At 31.1% G+C, this 18,826-nt stretch overlaps 1 protein-coding gene across 3 annotated transcripts in view; it reads right to left on the bottom strand.

Moving 5' to 3' along the window:
• Positions 1–18,826, bottom strand: part of LOC148626873 (protein O-linked-mannose beta-1,2-N-acetylglucosaminyltransferase 1-like) — a 64,821-nt gene that overhangs the window by 41,345 nt on the left and 4,650 nt on the right. For 2 of the 3 annotated variants that reach the window (XM_088553266.1, XM_088553328.1), the window contains exons 4-18: positions 18,697–18,744; positions 18,149–18,251; positions 15,641–15,699; positions 13,949–13,999; positions 13,462–13,543; positions 12,309–12,435; positions 11,954–12,020; positions 10,868–11,045; positions 10,221–10,330; positions 7,596–7,680; positions 6,885–7,011; positions 5,942–6,011; positions 4,413–4,511; positions 3,454–3,549; positions 3,031–3,051 (exon numbers count right to left, since the gene is read on the bottom strand). In XM_088553266.1, coding sequence (XP_088409392.1) covers positions 3,031–3,051; positions 3,454–3,549; positions 4,413–4,511; positions 5,942–6,011; positions 6,885–7,011; positions 7,596–7,680; positions 10,221–10,330; positions 10,868–11,045; positions 11,954–12,020; positions 12,309–12,435; positions 13,462–13,543; positions 13,949–13,999; positions 15,641–15,699; positions 18,149–18,251; positions 18,697–18,744 — 1,323 coding nt within the window. The remainder of the gene's footprint in view (positions 1–3,030; positions 3,052–3,453; positions 3,550–4,412; positions 4,512–5,941; positions 6,012–6,884; positions 7,012–7,595; positions 7,681–10,220; positions 10,331–10,867; positions 11,046–11,953; positions 12,021–12,308; positions 12,436–13,461; positions 13,544–13,948; positions 14,000–15,640; positions 15,700–18,148; positions 18,252–18,696; positions 18,745–18,826) is intronic. The other variant, XM_088553376.1, reaches the window with a different exon arrangement.

The following is an 18,826-nucleotide window of genomic DNA, read 5'->3' on the forward strand; positions in this document are numbered from 1 at the left end:
TAAAAATTAATGATTTTCTTAAGATTCTCTATTCATCCGTTTCTCTGTGGAACACCCTTTCACTATAATTCATTTTTTGTTCCCGGTGAAGGACAGGGTCTCCAAATAATTAAATTAGGGCTAATGTGATATAATGTACTGCAAATTTTTATTTGCAATTATAAGTGTACAATATACCATAATTCCGAATCTTATCTCACTATAAAATCTATAAACAAAGAAACCAAGGCAATTCAAAAATTCTCTGCCGCTTATACATGCAGTAACCAAAGGGGCTTGATCCGACTATCAAATATGCAGCCCCACTAGTATATATAGGTTATCTATACTAGTTGGGCTGCATATATTTGATAGTGGGAGTAAGCCCCTGTGCAGTAACCAATTGTGAAATACCTCAGCAAATGAACGCTTCACAAAGCAATCAAGAACTATACTAATGATTTTCAGACCTGATATTGTTATCTTGTTTCACTTGATGCTTCATGTAGCAAATGGCATTTTGCTTTACCATTAAACTCAAAGGGAACATAAACTGACCACACAGAGCCAAACTAACGAAGTCCCCTACTTTGTTTTAGTTCATTTGAAACGAAATACTATTCCGAAATGAAATATGGCAGGTTGGTAAACAAAGGGGTTGAATAAATCGCTATTGTCAATGCTACCCCCAAGAGGCCGGTGCAAAGAAATTGAAATATCCTTTTCCGTCCAGATATTCTTATAATCTGTCAGGTTTCAAATCAAAAGCTATCCCAGTATTCAGTCACAAAATGTATATTCATAACAAGTCTATGTGAAGGATACGGGTTTAAATGCCAGAATGTTCAATAGTTTTACTAGCTTTTAATTTATGACAGCTTAACTCTGCTAAGCACCTAATCTTTTGACAGTCACATGGGTACTATTAAAAAAAGTGTTCCAAGTCAATGTCTAATAAGCTATACCAACCAAAAAAAAATTAAAGAACCTTAGTGAGAGTGCTCACATACCCCACGCGTCCCCATGTTGGATACTCAAGTAAATTTGTTTGTAAGAGAAATACATGTAGAAGGACCCCGATAAAAAGAGAAATAAGAATGTTTTTAGGCTTTAGACCTTTATCTTCTGACTAAATTCTATTACTCAGAATAGTAGTTTCAAACTCCAGACTGTGATTTCTTTGAGTTTTAGTTAATCCAATATATCACTGTAGCGGAACAGAACATACACTTGATCTGTAACTTATCATGGTGAACCTATATACTTAAAATCATGTCATAATCTGCAAGTGTTTAGAAAAACGGTTCTTTCTGTGAATTTTGCTAAGTTCAAGGCCCGTAATTTCAGTAAAAATCATCACAGCAAACCAAAAAGTAAACCTGACCTGTAACTTATCATGGTGAACTTATATACCAAAAATCATGTCAATATCTGCAAGCGTTCAGAAAAAAAGTCCTGAAAATGATTTTTTTCTGTTAATTTTTTTAAGTTCAAGGCCCGTAATTTCAATAAAAATCATCAGAGCGAAACGTAATGTACACTTGACATGTAACTTATCATGGTGAACTTACATACCAAAAATCATGCCAACATCTGCAAGCTTTTAGAAAAAAAAGTCCAGAAAAGAAAACTGAAGATGGACTGACGGACAAATCAAAAACATTATACCCTTCGCAACTTTGTTGCATGGGGTATAAAAATCAAACTTGTTGCTGACACAAATAATCAAACTAGTCAGAAAAAAGTGTCTTGGAGGTGCAGTTTTTGTCACATTTCATGACCTTTCACAAACCTGGTACTGCTATACAATACAATGAAAGTCTTTTTGTTTCTTTCTTTTGGCTTGCATTGGCATGTTTAAGACGAATATCGATGATATGGAGTCAAAAACACAATTAGGATACAATAATGCACTGTTTCATTATGTGCAATAAAATCAACTTTGGCCAATAAGGAAGTGTTGTTTCTGCTAGTTTCTTTGAACTGCATTTATTGCATTATTGGTATTATCTTTTTTAAATTAATACATGCTTTCCGTTTCTCAACAAACTAAAAGTTTACATTGTAGCCAGGACAACAAGAAATTATAGACAAGTTTAGTGGTGTGCTTTTGAGTTAATGAAAAATTCCATGTTTATCTCAAATTTTGTCAAGAACTAAGATGGTTATATAAAACTTAGGCCTACAAAACAGTTTTGTTTTGTCATAAAATTATCTTTGCAAATATATGAAATATTCATACAATATGACTCTTTCAAAGCTGCTTTTTTAATAGGTAATTCGATATTTTACTGCAAATTTAAGATGTTGAAAAATAATTTCAGAATGTGTTTTTTCAATATTCACTTTCTAGTTTTTTTATATTTTGATACCTCAAAGGTCAAGGTTGGCCTTTCATTTCCGCAGCTAAAATTTGAAAGTTTTTGGCATGTTTACTAAAAACTGCTGCAGACAGCACTATTTGCTAGTTTTTCTTAAATATAGCTATTGATTCTTGTATTGGATGAAATTTGAGCTGATCTGATGTAAAAAGGTTGGAATTTTTTGCATCAGCAAAGGGAAGTAAGCCATATAAAAATGATACAACATTTTTACTTAAAAATCATGATTGACATTTGGCCCCATTTCGTTAGAGACATGACCACAATCGTTGTGTACGACATCTCTATTTTGACAGAGCTTGAAATACACTTTCCACTGATATATAATTTAGCCATATTATATTCCAGTGCATTAAATTCTCAAAAATCAATAGCCTGCTATCCTACTAAAGTAAATTGTTTTAGGAATAGCTTCCATGACTAAATAAGGATAAAACTTGATGTTTAGCCACCTGGGCTCATTACATAATTAGTCAATCACATCAACCAATATGTGTCTGACACAGGGTGTATTCATGCTATATTCTGGCATAACATAAACAAAATAGAATAAACTACAGAATCAAATCAGCATTGTAATACGCCTGTGTTAAGGTAAGTGTTGGGAGATAAGCTGAAAACATATCCTTCCCAATATATGTCTCACACCAGGTCCATGTATTATACATACTGTTAAACACAGGCACTAATCCTGAACAGGAAATAATACAATGAAAATCACAGTCTAGACAAAAATCTTATCAATAGATAATTAAGGAACCCATAACACCTATCACAACACAAAATCAATCTTGTTATGGGTTCAATCTGGTCATTAATAGTTATGGTAACAGACAGACAGACATATTAAAGATTACGGTTTTTACTCATAAAACATATTTATTACATACTTAAGAATAAATTTCTTATGGAACATGAGTAACTTGGGAAAAAAATCTGGGAAAAAGACATTTTATAACTGCATATCATACTAGCTCATAAAGGGTTAACATACAATTTCCATCAAGCTGGAGTAATTTGAATACTTAATATTAAAGGATGAACACCTATTAAGCTAGATGATGAACACAAAATAACAAAAGTAAATGTTTACCTGGTATAATTAGTATAGGTACTTTATAGATTTCATTATTAGCTTGACTTTTATCTGGCAACTCTACAGGTTGTAATGTCTCATCTATTGCTGATGCTAAAACATAGAGTTAATAACAGTAACATGTTATCAGTATTAGAGATATGAATTTGTGAAATCAAAACACAAATAAAAATCAGGCAGTCAACAGATTATTTTGCATATATTTTTTTTCACAGAAAAAATTATTTCATTACTTGCATGATTAGTATACATAAGTAGACTCATCCTTAAATGGTAGTTTAATTATGATGTTAAACTAGGGACTCTAAAGAGCCTGAATCTCTCACCTGACTTGAAAAGCAACATTCTATTTTTTTGAAAAGTGGCAATGTTTTTATTGGATACAAATTCATAACACTCACTTTAATTGAATTCTGTCCTGTAGTTTCTGAGAAGAAACTTTTAATTTTTAAAGTAGCAACATTAAAAATAGCAAAAAAGATGTCTAAAAAGGGCAATTACTCCAACATGGCTAAACAGATTAACACGAATATTAAACCACAAAAAGACCTCATCATGCGAAACACAATTACTCCCATGTCCAAATTTCACTAAACCTAATGGTTTTGAAGACATATGCGAAAAAACTTCTGTCTGATCTGTATGTTATAATTTTAGTAACAGTGGCCATGTTTTTGATGGACCAAATATCCTTGCATCAGTTCTATGCAGAATACGCTAATTAACACTCCTATTGAGCTTGGTTCTAATTGGTTCAGTAGTTTCAGAGGAAAAGAGTTTTGAAAAAAATATTGAACAACAATGATGGACAATGACGCCAACTGATGGCAAAAGCTCCCTTTGGTCCAGGTGAGATAAAAATGAAATTACATATTGTATCTGTTAAGTACAGAATTTATAATTTGTTCTGACATCCAGGAACTTGACTTATCACTTATATAACTCATAAAACTTACAGTCACATAAATTTTCATATCCATCATACTTCTTACAGAACTCTCTCCTGGCATCATTTCTCTTAAACTTTGGGGTTGGTGGTATGTTAAGTCCTTTGACTGAAAAAAGTCTTTAACAAATGTAAATCTCTATATTCTGGTTTGTTACCCACAGTTTTATAAAAAAACACACCGTCTTAATTCACTACTATATCAGTACAGATTTTCCCAAAATGATTTTATGAAGAACATATATTTTATAGACAGCATCTATTTTGTTTATCTTACAATTTTATACAGAATTAATAATTTCAATGGGCAAATAGTGTTTGGTTTGATATAAAAACTTTATCCTTGAATTATTTCAAAATAATTTTGACATTAAACTAATAATGATAAAATACAAACATTTATTTTATATAGCCACTTTCAAGGGGGAGATAGTAAGAAAATGATCTACTGAAATGTAATGCAAGTTAAATGACAAGAAAAAAAGTTCATTCATTCCTAAATATCCATTTAAAATATCAAAAATGTCAGAATAGTAATCTTTCAAAAATGTTAAGATATTCTATAGACTCAGTTTTATAAGGGTTTGCAAAATAGTGAAAATTCTTTTTATAATATAGATAAAATCTAGCAAAAAATTATGAACTTTAATGCTCTATTATCTTGAAATCAAGTGCAGGGACGTACCAGTATGTTTTTATATTTAAAATTCAAAAGTATGTTCATCTAACACCATCTGCGAGAAAAATTAGGAAAATCTATACAAAAAATTAGGATCAAGCTAAAATAAAGCTAAAAAACAAAATAGCTATGATCTACCTTAAATAGACTGCAGCATGATATGACCACAGTAGTCAAACCCTGAACAGTTGGGGCAAGTGTGGACACAATTTTAGTTTTTGACACACTTAAGCATAGGGGATAACAATTCATTTAGGACACAACAACTGGATTGGCCACAATATAGCACAAAACTTGAAATTCAATTAAAAATTTTCAAAATCAGACCAAAAATCAAAAAGTAAATATCTTGAAGTGTGGCCCCCTTTAACCCCTTATGACTCAAAAGTCTGACCATTGTGGTATAGAATATTATGGAACAATATCCTAGACATTCCTAGGCTTTTACTGAAGTTACATGGTTGAATTTTATGAAATACTTGTTTTAGGCACCTTTCTGGTACCAATTCTAAAAATAGTTGGGGCTATAATATCAAAAATCAATACCAACCTTCTCTTTGTGGTTTGTAACTTTGTTATAAAATTTTATCAAGATCAACCACCTAATACTACAAAAACAAGAGCTACAGGCGATGACACAAAGGATGACAGCGCCATACCAATAAAGAACCACACATTTTTTTGCCGTTGTATATAAAGATGAATGCAGTAAAAATCATGCTTTTAAACTGCACAAAAATATCCGCTGTGCTTATACATAATACAAAGAAGTGATAATAGACTAAAATATCTTAATGTTAAAATAACTTCCCAGTCTTTTATTGTATCTGTAAAAGGATCAGCAGCTGACAACTACTTACAGTCATAAGATAAACAGAAAGAATCTTTTAATACAGTTGGCCAAGATCCATCATATCCTGCATAACTTATCTGTAATGTACACAAAACTTTTTCTTATATCATTATCATTGAAATAAAATTATCCTTAAACTAGTTTAACCTTGATGTTTGGGTACCTTAACTTTAAAAAAATGTCAAAACAGAACTTTTTTCAAATCTTAACACAGCAACTTTTTTAAGAATTAATTCTTTGTTTTTAAAAAGGATTTTTTAGTTAATTCTTTTAAATGTAAATTCTGTTTAAACTGTGATAAAGAAAACTTCAACCTTACATGAAGATCCCATGGTTAATAGTTTCTTACCTGTTCAGTTTGATCGATACATAAAGATCTCATGGTTAACAGTTACTTACCTGTTCAGTTTGAGTGATACATAAAGATCTCATGGTGAATAGTTTCTTACCTGTTCAGTTTGAGTGATACATGAAAGATCTCATGGTGAATAGTTACTTACCTGTTCAGTTTGAGTGATACATAAAGATCACATGGTTAATAGTTTTTTACCTGTTCAGTTTGAGTGATACATAAAGATGCCATGGTGAATAGTTAATTACCTGTTCAGTTTGAGTGAAACATGAAGATCTCATGGTTAATAGTTACTTACCTGTTCAGTTTGAGTGAAACATGAAGATCTCATGGTTAATAGTTTTTTACCTGTTCAGTTTGAGTGATACATGAAGATCCCATGGTTAATAGTTACTTACCTGTTCAGTTTGAGTGAAACATGAAGATCTCATGGTTAATAGTTACTTACCTGTTCAGTTTGAGTGAAACATGAAGATCTCATGGTTAATAGTTACTTACCTGTTCAGTTTGAGTGAAACATGAAGATCTCATGGTTAATAGTTTTTTACCTGTTCAGTTTGAGTGATACATGAAGATCTCATGGTTAATAGTTACTTACCTGTTCAGTTTGAGTGAATCCATTAATTCCTTTCCTACCAACAAAATACCAAACATCTCTGAACTTGAGATTCTGTATCATACTACTCCCAAGCTTGTTGTACAACTCACGTGCACGATTGTTTAATCTACAGAAAAATACAACATAACTGATTAACCCTAAAGTAATACAAAATTCATCTTAGATGAGTATATACTTCAAAATATTTAATTAGAAAGAAGTTGTCCCATTCAACACATGCATACATTTACTAAAAGATACATTAGGTCGCTTTTCTAAACTGCACCAATTTATGTCTATATTAACGTATTATAAATTATTGCAAGAGAAAGCAATATTGAACCTGCTTAATAAAATTACAATATAAATATTCAAAATATTTACAGGAAGCATTTAGCAAAGATATCTATTCTAAATCAAATCTTATTTCAAACTTAAAATAAAATAATCACTGTTGATTAAAACCTGATTACAGAATTATTCAGTTTTCTGTAAACAAATTTTAATATTTTTCAATTGAAAAAAAAAATTGTTCACGAGGTTTGAATAATTTGTTACATCATAACTACAAAAAATATGCCCTGAAACCTGAAAGTATGACAAAAATTGTCAGCAAAACATGTTAGGTAACAATTTGTTTGGGATATAATTTCAATATAGAAGGTGAAATCAATGCACAAATTGTTGGTACATACACTATATATAACTTACTTCCTCTGTCCATCATCACTAACTACAGCTATGATTATCTCCCCTTCCATTATATTCCCCAGAAATGTTTCCATGCCTGTACTGTCTATAGTAATACAATATTAGTCAGATACAAGCAGTCATACAAAGACAGATGTATAAGTAATCATGGGTAATACAATTATCAATCATTAATATGGAAGTAAAAAATAACCCCAAAAAGGTATGAAATACACAAACAATAGCACTTTCAGGGGTAAAATTAGGAGTACAAGCTTGTAGCCAAGACCATATTTTTGTTTAATATTTTCTATATGTTCAACTAAATTTTACCCAAATGTTTGGTAGCAAAGCTCAAATTTTAATAGCCATGGGCTACTGGGTGACTGCTAATTTTTATCCCTGCAGTCTTCAGAAGCAATGTCAGTATACATGTATTTTAAAACATGAGGCTTAAACCAAATGAAACCATGCAGGATTCAAAGACATCACTGAATAATGACACTAAGAGAGAACATTAGCATTGATAGGTAATTAACATGAGTTTTTCTTTGCTCAGGGAATTTAAGACTTAAATCATGTTTACTTTTAGTAAAATGTCTTCTAATGGGTACAACCAAAGATATTTGTCCAATAGTTAAAATGTGTATCATATCAAAACTAACCACAATACATAGATCATAGAGCAACAACTAAAATTAGGACCTTTATATTCTTAAACTTTCTATAGAGTCACTAAATAAACAGAAGAAGGCTGTTTGATTTTTCCCAAACAGACATGTAAATAAACTTTGTCAATCAATAAGAATATTGCAATATAGACAAACAGTCAGCATTCCAATGGGAACAAATTGTGCTCCTTTACTTGCTGACCTATTCCTTCACTCTTATGAGGCTGACTTCATAGCTGATATGATCAGAAAGAAAGAATATCGTTTGGCTAGATCCTTCAAACTCAGTTTCCGCTATATAGATGACATATTATCTTTAAACAATCCTAATTTCCGGGATTTGATACATCCCATCTACCCAAAAGAACTTGAGATAAAGGATACTGCAGACACTGTGAAGTCAGCCTCATATCTTGACCTACACTTAGAAATCGATGATAAAGGAAAACTATTGACCAAACTTTACGACAAACGTGATGACTTTTCATTCAGAATTGTCAACTTTGCTTTCATCTGTGGCAACATCCCTTTGGCTCCTGCATACGGAGTGTTCATATCACAACTCATACGTTATGCCAGAGCTTGCCGAAACTAAACAGACTTTTTGTATCTCGCAAGAACTCTTAACAAATAGGCTTCTGGACACAGGGTTATGTTACTACAAGATTGAAGTCATCACTACAGAAGTTTTATGGTCGTCATCATGAACTCGTGGATCATTATGATGTATCCATCAGCACCATGAAAACTGATTTATTCAATGGATCATGGTTTTCCTTTCCTCGTTTGTCCACCCCAGACTTGACTTTTTATGAGCAACTCAGCGGATGTTTCCAGAAAAGCAGAGGACGCTTACCCTACCGGTACACCTGGTCCATGCTCCCAGTTTTTAGTGGAGTCGAGTTGCTCATTTACTTTTGTGACTTTGTATGTATGATTTTAGTTACTTTATGTTCTTTGTTGTGTGTGTCTGTTTTCCATGTTTGGTCTTTGTCCCTGGATTACATTCTTTTGATTACCGCTACAACCTTGGTTCCTTTGGTTACTCTTTTAGATAACTTGACTTTGTAACAGTGAAGCACAGAAAACACAGAAAGGTTTGAAGAAATAATGTGTATGTTTGACCAAATCAGGTAAAAACACATTCTATGAATAGATTATTGGTCTTTTGTGTCAACAATTTAATTTCTCATCCATTAAAAGCCTATTGTATTGAGACAATTCAGATTTTTGAAGCTTGCAAGCAATATTTAATGACCAAAAAAAAAACTACCTGTAGTTTCCAAACATCTTGAAAAATGCTTAGAAAAGATACCTATTGACATCTTTTATGTGTTGATTCAATCATCTTTTCATCATTAAAATATCGTAATAAAATGGGCAAGCAAAAAATTTAATGAAGTAAATAACAGGGCCTAAACAATAATAATATATCTGTTTAAACAACAAAAGTCCAATGTAATGTATCCCTACAAATACTTATTTTAATTATACATTTGATAAGTATCAATCCATCATTATTCTAATTTTGTCAAGGTATTGTTTTTTATTTACAATGAAACTGATATATTTAGTAATAGGGTAATATATGGAGCCAAAGATTACATATTTTGATATTTAATATATAGTCAAGCTTATAATGCTTCCGAGTGTTTAATTTTGTTAAAAGCTTCAATCAATCTGCTTTCCAGTGGTGGAAAAATCCATAGAATGCACCATATATTTCTTTTAAGGAGAAACAATTTTGATTTTGCCACTACATTCTATCAAAGATTCATCTTAAATATATTTAACTAAAGTATTTATATGAAAATCCTTGTCCATTCCATCAATAAAATGTCTCTTATATCAAAAATAAAAATATGCAACCTTTTACCTTTTCTTTGAATGAATCACAGTATTCAATTTTTGTATGATCCTCAGTTGGACACAGAAAATAACACCATGAATAATATTTCATACTAAGACTCCGTACCTTTTTCATAAGTATCAAACTGAGCTGTGGAGACCACTTTCTTCTCTTTAGGATCCACAACAGCAACATTAAATCCTCTCCCTGAATTCTTTGATAAACCACTCATCACTCTGTCAAAATGAAGACACAACAAGTTCCCTTAATTTAAAATCAGTGATCATTTTCTCAAATATTTGTAAGTGTAAAATTGATCAAGTTATGACATCATTATTTATGATCAAATTTATACATGCAACTTTTTCTGTGAATCTGACACAAGACTTGGACAATCAAGTATATTTTATGTTCTGCATGCTTTCATTCAAGAAACCTTGTTTAAGAACTATGTTTGGAAATATCACTTTGTCATGAAAATAGGATATCACAATTAATGATCCTAAAGGCATTAGTAAAGAAATGTCACAATGACAATTGATGAGTGTTCTCCTTGGCTATAGGAAGATTGCCTATGAAATGCAGTGGTTTTATTTTACGAAAAATTTGTTCATTTGTCATTACATTCATCCTTAATGAACATCTGACATTTCTTATATTTGTGTTATAAATTATTTCATTTTTCTCCAGCACTGCAACACTCCACATATCAAAAGACAAAAACTATCACACTTATAACAGAAATCCCAGAACTAAGAACCTATTAATCTTACATTAGTCCATTGATACAGATGCTGGGTTTCCTCTTATCTCCTTCTCCAGTATCAATCATCACTGAAAACTTCTCCTCGTTACAAACTGATGGGAATCCACAATTCTCTAACTTCTCAATGACCCGAGGTAGTTCCGTCACTCTAGCACCTATCTCAGGAATGTCTTGGATGGGTCCAACTGTTAGAAAACATGGATTGCTACATGCATAAAATAGTAAATATGTGCTTTTCCGCATTACAAAAACAAAATGATTATGAGACTACCAGTACTCTCTCCAAACTAAAACTGTTTGGACGGCCATTGCCTATTTGACACATTCTCTATTTCAATTTCATTTTAATTGTTTAATGGGAAATGAAAATTAAACTACATAGAAACTGAATACCAAAAAAAACCTCTAAATGCTTATTAAACTGAAAACTGAGAACAAAAACATCAAATTTAAATTACACTATATCTTTAGGTAGGTGTGCAAAAGTACTTAAATTGGTAATAACAGTGTAGAACTCCTTTCTTGAAGTTGCATCCCAAAAATCAAGTGGCTGGGTGTTGTATTTGCTCAGAAAAGAGTAATAATAAAAAAATCTGTGAGCCAATGCCACTAGCTTTACCTCCACATCCAAACTATAGTAAATGGTCAAACCATAAACAAAATCAAAACCAGATGTTGTTGTCAAATCACACTTGGATAAAGGTGAGAAAAGGCCATGAAAAAGTTTGTTTCAGGCAAACAGATAGATAGATGGACAAAAAGAGGTATAACTTTTAACCCCTTTCTCTTTTGGAGTGGGGAAATAAGAATTACAATACAATATTAATTCAATCTGTATAATAATAATAATCTGCAGCACTAATCCAACATAAGTGGTTTTTTTAAATATTTTTCATGTATCATTTGTAGAGAAACATTTTTAAGGTATTTTAGCCATTTTAACATAAAATCAGCTCCTGATGAATTATCTATAACAAAGTATTTGAGGAAACCAGTTTTGAACATAATTATATATTTGTATTCTTGCCCAAATGCTAACTTGTCAAATAGTCAATGTAGAATTACAGAATCAAATAAGAAATATTAAACATACAAGGTAGAGAAATACATCCTTTCTTCTCTATAGGTATAGTATATCCTCCACGTTCTCTCTTCCTATGCTGCAAGTATATCAAGTCTATTTAAAAATTACCACAAAATATATCAGAAGTCATACTATAGCATTGTAGAACATAAAAGTAGCCAAGATAATTCTTTCAATGACAATGAAACATAAGTCATTTATATATCAATGTATGGCTGGTTTTAAGTAATACAGCAAGTTATTGCTCGAGTTAAAATGCTGTTATAAGTTCTTGTCAACAAACAAAGAAAAACCAAATACCAAGAGCTGCAGTTCATAATGTATTGAGCCCATTAGAATTATAAACATATATAGGACTACTTACAAATTCGATAGCATTTTTCTCCTCTAAGCCTAGCTGTCCAATGAGAACAAAGGCATCTCTAAATCCAACGTTTTCTATTAGTGTACTACCCATCAATTTTATCCACTGACGACTCTCCTTACTTAATCTGATTGATAAAAAATAGAAATGATACTAACAAGAAATGCATCATATATGCATTCTTTATTGCATAGCACCATTCCATGGAAAGTAACCAAAAGTAAGCATGTAATGAACTTCTATTTTGCACTAGTCAAGTATAGCTCTTTTTTCATGATGTTATCTGTAACATAATGCTTTAAAAAAAAAAAGGTATAAAGCATTACTACAAACTTCAAGGGTTATTTCATGTATACTGGGGACTGTTTGTAGTGTACATGTCACAATAATAAGCAGGTTCACTGTAGATGAAAAGCAGCTGGAGGAAAAAGCTGTGGTAGTGATAATTTATATTGCATAGTGAAATCAAACCATGTAGAATATGACATTATACAAGAAATCTTTTTTCAGTCATCTCAAAAGACTGAAAACAAAGTGGTACATTACCAGGGTCTAGCCTATCATTTTGTAAAAATGTCAATTTATTTTCTGAAAAGTTTTATTTTTGTGTTTTATTGTTAATAATAACTAAACACTTGTAGAAGGTCAATACTACATGTATGTTAAAATTACAAACCATATTGCATTTATACAGTTTTTAAAAATGAGATTTAAAGGTATTTACATGTAATTAGAGCTTTGAGCAATAAAACATTTTGTCATGATTCAAGACACTTTTATAGTAAAAATATTAAAGAATTTGACAAATGAGTCTATTTTACCAAAATACAAAATCTCATGATATAAGATGTTTTCAACAATTTGATTGAATTTTCAAATTCAGCTTAATTTTCTCTATAGTTTTCCTACAACACTTACATAACAAAATCAATTTCAATTTCAACTGAATATTCTGATTTTTTTCTACACATACCCCTTTAATTGATAAAAATTAAAACATTATTTGTTGAAATAATATTGACAGCAAAAAAAGTATGAATATAACCGAACAAATCAAAATACTGTGTAAAAAATCCCAATAAAAACCTAGCATTTGTACCAATATACTTATGTAACAATGAATCAAGCATTGGCTCTTTCTACTTTCACTAACCTTTCTGTAAGTTCATCATAGGACACAATTATTATTAGAGCTCCTTTTTGAACTTGCTTCATAAACCTCTGGAATTCTGAATCTGGATAAAAACAATGAAATAAACTGAACAAACAAAAATATGAAAGCATTAAAAACATCAATTGCAACATCCAGATTTGAACATCTCAGTAAAAATCCATGCCATTAATAAACAATGTCAATGAATTAACAACGAAATACCAAAAATTGTTGAAATAAACAGAATACAAAAAAAGTAAAAGCATCTTGAAAAAAATTATTCAACAAATTTCAGAAATAGTCTTGCAAATTTTTCTAAAATAAAATGTTCATTTTTCTATCAAAAGGCGATAATTGAACATTTAAAAAAAAAATTAAACTATTATTCAAGTCTACTGCGCTAAGTGTTACATAACTTCTTTCTTTAAAGTGAAAAAAAAATTGGGTAATTATATTGTTAAAATATCATTTTATTTAAAACACATACCATCTTCATATGTGTCAAATGTCTGGATCTCAGTGACTTCCATCTTCTGACCTGAAACAAGTAAATTATGATAAAAAAAGTTTGTACCGTATCTTATAAAATAATTCATAATACGTTTTGATATAAACCTTGATTTATTTTAATGATCATGTTTACATGTTTTACAGGAGTATTGTACGTTCATTATTTTGCTTAATTAAACGACATCCACCATTTTTCTTAGGTTCAAAACTGTCCAGACATGGAAAGGCATAAAACGTGTTGAAATAAACCTTCCCCCTTCTATGTGTAAACATCTGTGCCCAAAGTCCGGATCCATCCCCTTTTTTATGTATAAGCTGGAATGACTGGTAAACTGCTTACTAATTGTTTTGAGTAAAATATTGAACTATTTAAAAATTAAGAATTTATTATGCATCTTTTAACTTGGTGGAGCAGAACTTTCAGAAAATTTTAAAAGGGTGTTCAGCCAAGCTCCCCTTTCCCTTCCACCCTAACCCTCCTACCCCTCCAAAAAAAAACAAAACAAAACAAAACAAGCGACTGGACCATCAATCACAAACAAACAGGAAATTTTCACACATTTAGATGTAGTACCAAATCTGAAAAGCTTATAGTATACATGTAGTTGTCTTTCTTTTATTACATTATACATTGTATGATAAAAAAGTTCTGTTGAGAAAAATGCACAGTTCAAATGAAGTGTAAATGAAGGTTAAACATTTTATAATGCATAAAAATTCAGTTGATGAGTGTCCATCTGTTTGTCCGTCTATCTCCATGCGTTTTCCATTTGATAAACAAAACTTTGTACAGACGTAAATCACACAAATACACACAAGTTTGGTTTTGAGCTATATAAAAAAAATATTTTTCGTGTTAGCGAGAGACCACTTTGAATACCTACTTGAAAGCAATCCTTGGCATACTATTTCACAGAATAATAGGACAAAATACTAGCAAGTGCACTTTTCTCACCAATTTAACCATTAAAAAATTTCGAGCTAACACGTCCCAATTTGGCCAATGGGGGTTGATCACACATTTGTATATACATATAAAAGGGTGATTACAGAGTGAATGTGCGTCTGAAAAACTCACACGATACATTGAATATAACCAATATCAAGGAACAAAGCTTTAATGCCTCTTCTTCGTCTCGATGTTGTATGAGGATTTTCAACAATGAAAAAGTTAACACTTTCAAACCAGACCAAGAAGCAGCAGAATTCTTGATATAATAAAAATCAAGGTCACTCTCTTGCTGCCCACTGGCCATTGGTTTTTTACTTTGGTTATTAAAAGTATTTCGATCCTGACTTGGAGAAAAGATAACTTGGTAAGGAATAGTTAAAAAAAATAAATAATGTGAATACAAAAAAATTATTCACTTGCAGGCGTTAGAAAAGTACATATTTCTGTGTGCTGCATGCACAATAAAAAAATCTGAGTCAAAAGAAAACTAAGTCCCCCTGAAAGGTTAATGGTTAACTCCTCTTAAACCACTAAAGCAATTTGAACAAAACTGTAAACCATTGATGTATGGTAAATGATCATAGATACGATTACTTATTTTGCTTGGATTCATCAAATTAGTACTGTGTCCACACTTTGTTCAATTAACCATGATTTCGCTGGCATCCAGTGTAATATTAATATTTAGGAGTATGTTAATCACAACAATTAACTTACTGTCAATTACTAGCATGTTGATACCTCTATTGCCATCTATTTTTCCTGGACCAACAATTCTACAATAAAATAAACAAAAACATTTTTTTTTTCTTCTTAACTTCCTTACAATAATACTAATCATCAATTGAGAATGAAATTTCCCAATAACACAAAACACATGCATGTATTTGTAGTGCATATAAACATGTACTAGTACATTTCATAGTATTATAAAAAAAAATGATACCTTTAGAAAACTGCTTTTTCTGTGAATGATTAGAAAAGTTCATTGATATTGATTGCTTTATGCTTTAAATTATGTGTCTGTACTTTTCATGCTAAATTAAAAAATTACAATTAAAAAGATAATCAAAACCATCAAGACTACTTTTTATTTATAATAAATAACTTGTAAACCAATCGCTAGCTTTATGAATGATCCAACCTTTTATATATATATATGTGCCAGAAAATAAAGTGTAGAATATAAGCTTAAACTTTATCAGCTGTGATATTTCTTATACTGCAACCAAATTGTATCTGAATTGTCAAAATACATGTACAGTGAAACTTCTCTAAACCGGCCACCATTCAGACAAGAAAAAATGGCCGGTTTATAGGGGTAGCTGGTTTTGTGAAAAGTAGTAATGCATTCTAAGAGCTGTTTCCATTAATGTGTTCTATAATCTTACACCTTGCCAGTTTGTTGGTCCAGACATGTTTAATGCCAACTCAACACTTTTGGCCTTTTATTACATTTCAAAGCTTGTATAATTTGTAAATGATTTGATTTTACAAACAATACTGCCGACAAAATGATGTTCAAGGTTTTAAAAGAATGTGTATTAAAGATCAAAAGGCTATTGATGGTAATTAATTATTTGTATTGTTTTCGTAAATTACCTATTAACAAAGTCTGATAATTTCACCCCTATGTTGTTTTGACTTGGGTACAGGTCACATTAATTGACAGTTAAAAGATTGTAAAGATCGTACTATTAAATGACCCCGGTTTCCTGACATGTATACACACCAATTAACAGCCAACCAGTGACAAAATGTAATGTCTGGATTAAATTAGTTGTTTAAACTACTGTCCCCTTCAATTATCATCTGTCCACTGGTGAAATGCAAACTGGTCAGTGAATGAATTATTAATTACGTAATTACGTACTCATTTACAGTTTTGTTGACACATTTATTACAGGTGAACAATGACCGGGCGGCTGGAATTGAAATGTTGTTTTTATTTGAAATATATAACTAAAACTGTGAACAATATGCCGATGTACTCTTTTAGGGGGTGGCCAGTCTATAGAAGACAGAACACATAGGCTTTATGGTATATTGGCCAGGACTTTCGAAAACGGTCAGTTTGAAGAGTAGACCGGTTTAATGAGGGTCCGGTTTGGAGAAGTTTCCCTGTACATTGTATATTCACAAGTGATAAATCATCACTGACTGAATATACAACTTTTTATTGAGAAAATATTACTGGTACATTGTACTGAAGTTGCCAAGATGTCGCCAATTTGCTCAAAAAGTGAGGTTTTTCACCTTTAAAACTTCAATTTCATTATAATTTGTTATACTATAAGACAACATACAATACACTGACTTGAAAATTATTTACACAAATTCCGCTTAAACCTGTGAAAATGCTCATTGCATGCTCATTTTCTTACATTCTAAGCCTCATCTGTTTTATGTCAAGTCAGTGCACTGTTAATGAATTTATGTGTATTATGCAGAATTTGAATTATTGTGCATTAATCTTATAATGGGGATTTTGTGTAAGTTGGATAACTACTGCCGTTGACCAGTTTGGCATCAGTATATAAGTTAATTGCACAGATTTTTAGTTATTGATGACAGGGTAGTGACCACACAATTGCACGTAATATATATAGGTAGCAGTTTATATACATATTTTTATACAAAAATATTTGTATTCAAATTTTTATATACAGATAGTACAGTATTAAGTCTGTTGTACTTATTTTGTACACTATTTTATTACAGAACATGATATTTCTTAAGATTCTGCCAGGCAGTTTATCTTGTATTTTTGAAGAAAGTGATATTGTTGAAGATTCTACCAGGCAGTTTATCTTGTATTTTTGAAGAACGTGATATTGTTGAAGATTCTGCCTGGCAGTTTATGTTGTATTTTTGAAGAAAGTGATATTGTTAAAGATTCTTCCAAGCAGTTTATCTTGTATTTTTGATGGACTTTATTTTTGTAGTTTTATGGACTTTTAGCCAGATCAGATACATATTGTATTAAGAAAATAAAATTTGAGATGGTCACTGCGCCATTCAGTATCCAAACTTGTGTTTGTTTTATTGTATTTAGAAAGTAAAGGCTAATGTTGAAGTGTACATAATTGCATGTGCTCAATTATGTACACATATGTTCAAAATAGGTGCTTTTTAGAACATAGATACTTTTTGTTTGGTTAAACAAAGTGCATTAAAACATAACGATTATTATATATTTTTTATTCACTTAACAGTGGTACTCACACTTTCCCATTATAACATATTGTAGGACCAACTTTGTTCTCCTCACCAGTCTTCACATAAAATGATTTTTGACCAGCACCACACACCATACCACAAGAGGCACCTACATTTAAGTTTAAAAAACAGAGCTTTCACTTATCCAGTAATTACTTTTAATACCCAACTGCCAGTTTCTCTCTAACAGAGTTTTATAAAGCAGAAACAGATGTGAGCCTGTAGTAAATCATTAACTCATAGATGATGTAGACGTATTTACCAAATTTGATGATGTGACCACAAAGACATTTATTCCGTAATTTTGGACATAAACATAAACAAAGGCTGAACTACACTACAATTATGTATAAATTTGACTGAGGATACATTGACATACAGTAATTCTTGAGTTTTACTTTCTACAATGTTGCTAAAGAGGCAAACACTTGAGTTTCTTCTGTTCTACAATTTTTATTGGTAAAATGGTTAAGTGATAAATAGAAAGCCAATTTCGGAAGTTTAAGTACAGCTCTACTAATGATATCAATAAGCTACAGTATATATTTATATACCTTCCTCATGTAAATCCATCCCACTTGCATCATATACCAGTTTCACACCTATAATAATAACCAATTACCATATCTATTTAGAAACAACTTAAACTATTTCAGTTAAAGAGAAAGCAATTAACATATTATT

This window comes from Perna viridis, chromosome 1 (assembly GCF_037379345.1).
Source record: "Perna viridis isolate PV_CMFRI_1.1 ecotype Kerala chromosome 1, ASM3737934v1, whole genome shotgun sequence".
Classification (NCBI taxonomy): domain Eukaryota; kingdom Metazoa; phylum Mollusca; class Bivalvia; order Mytilida; family Mytilidae; genus Perna; species Perna viridis.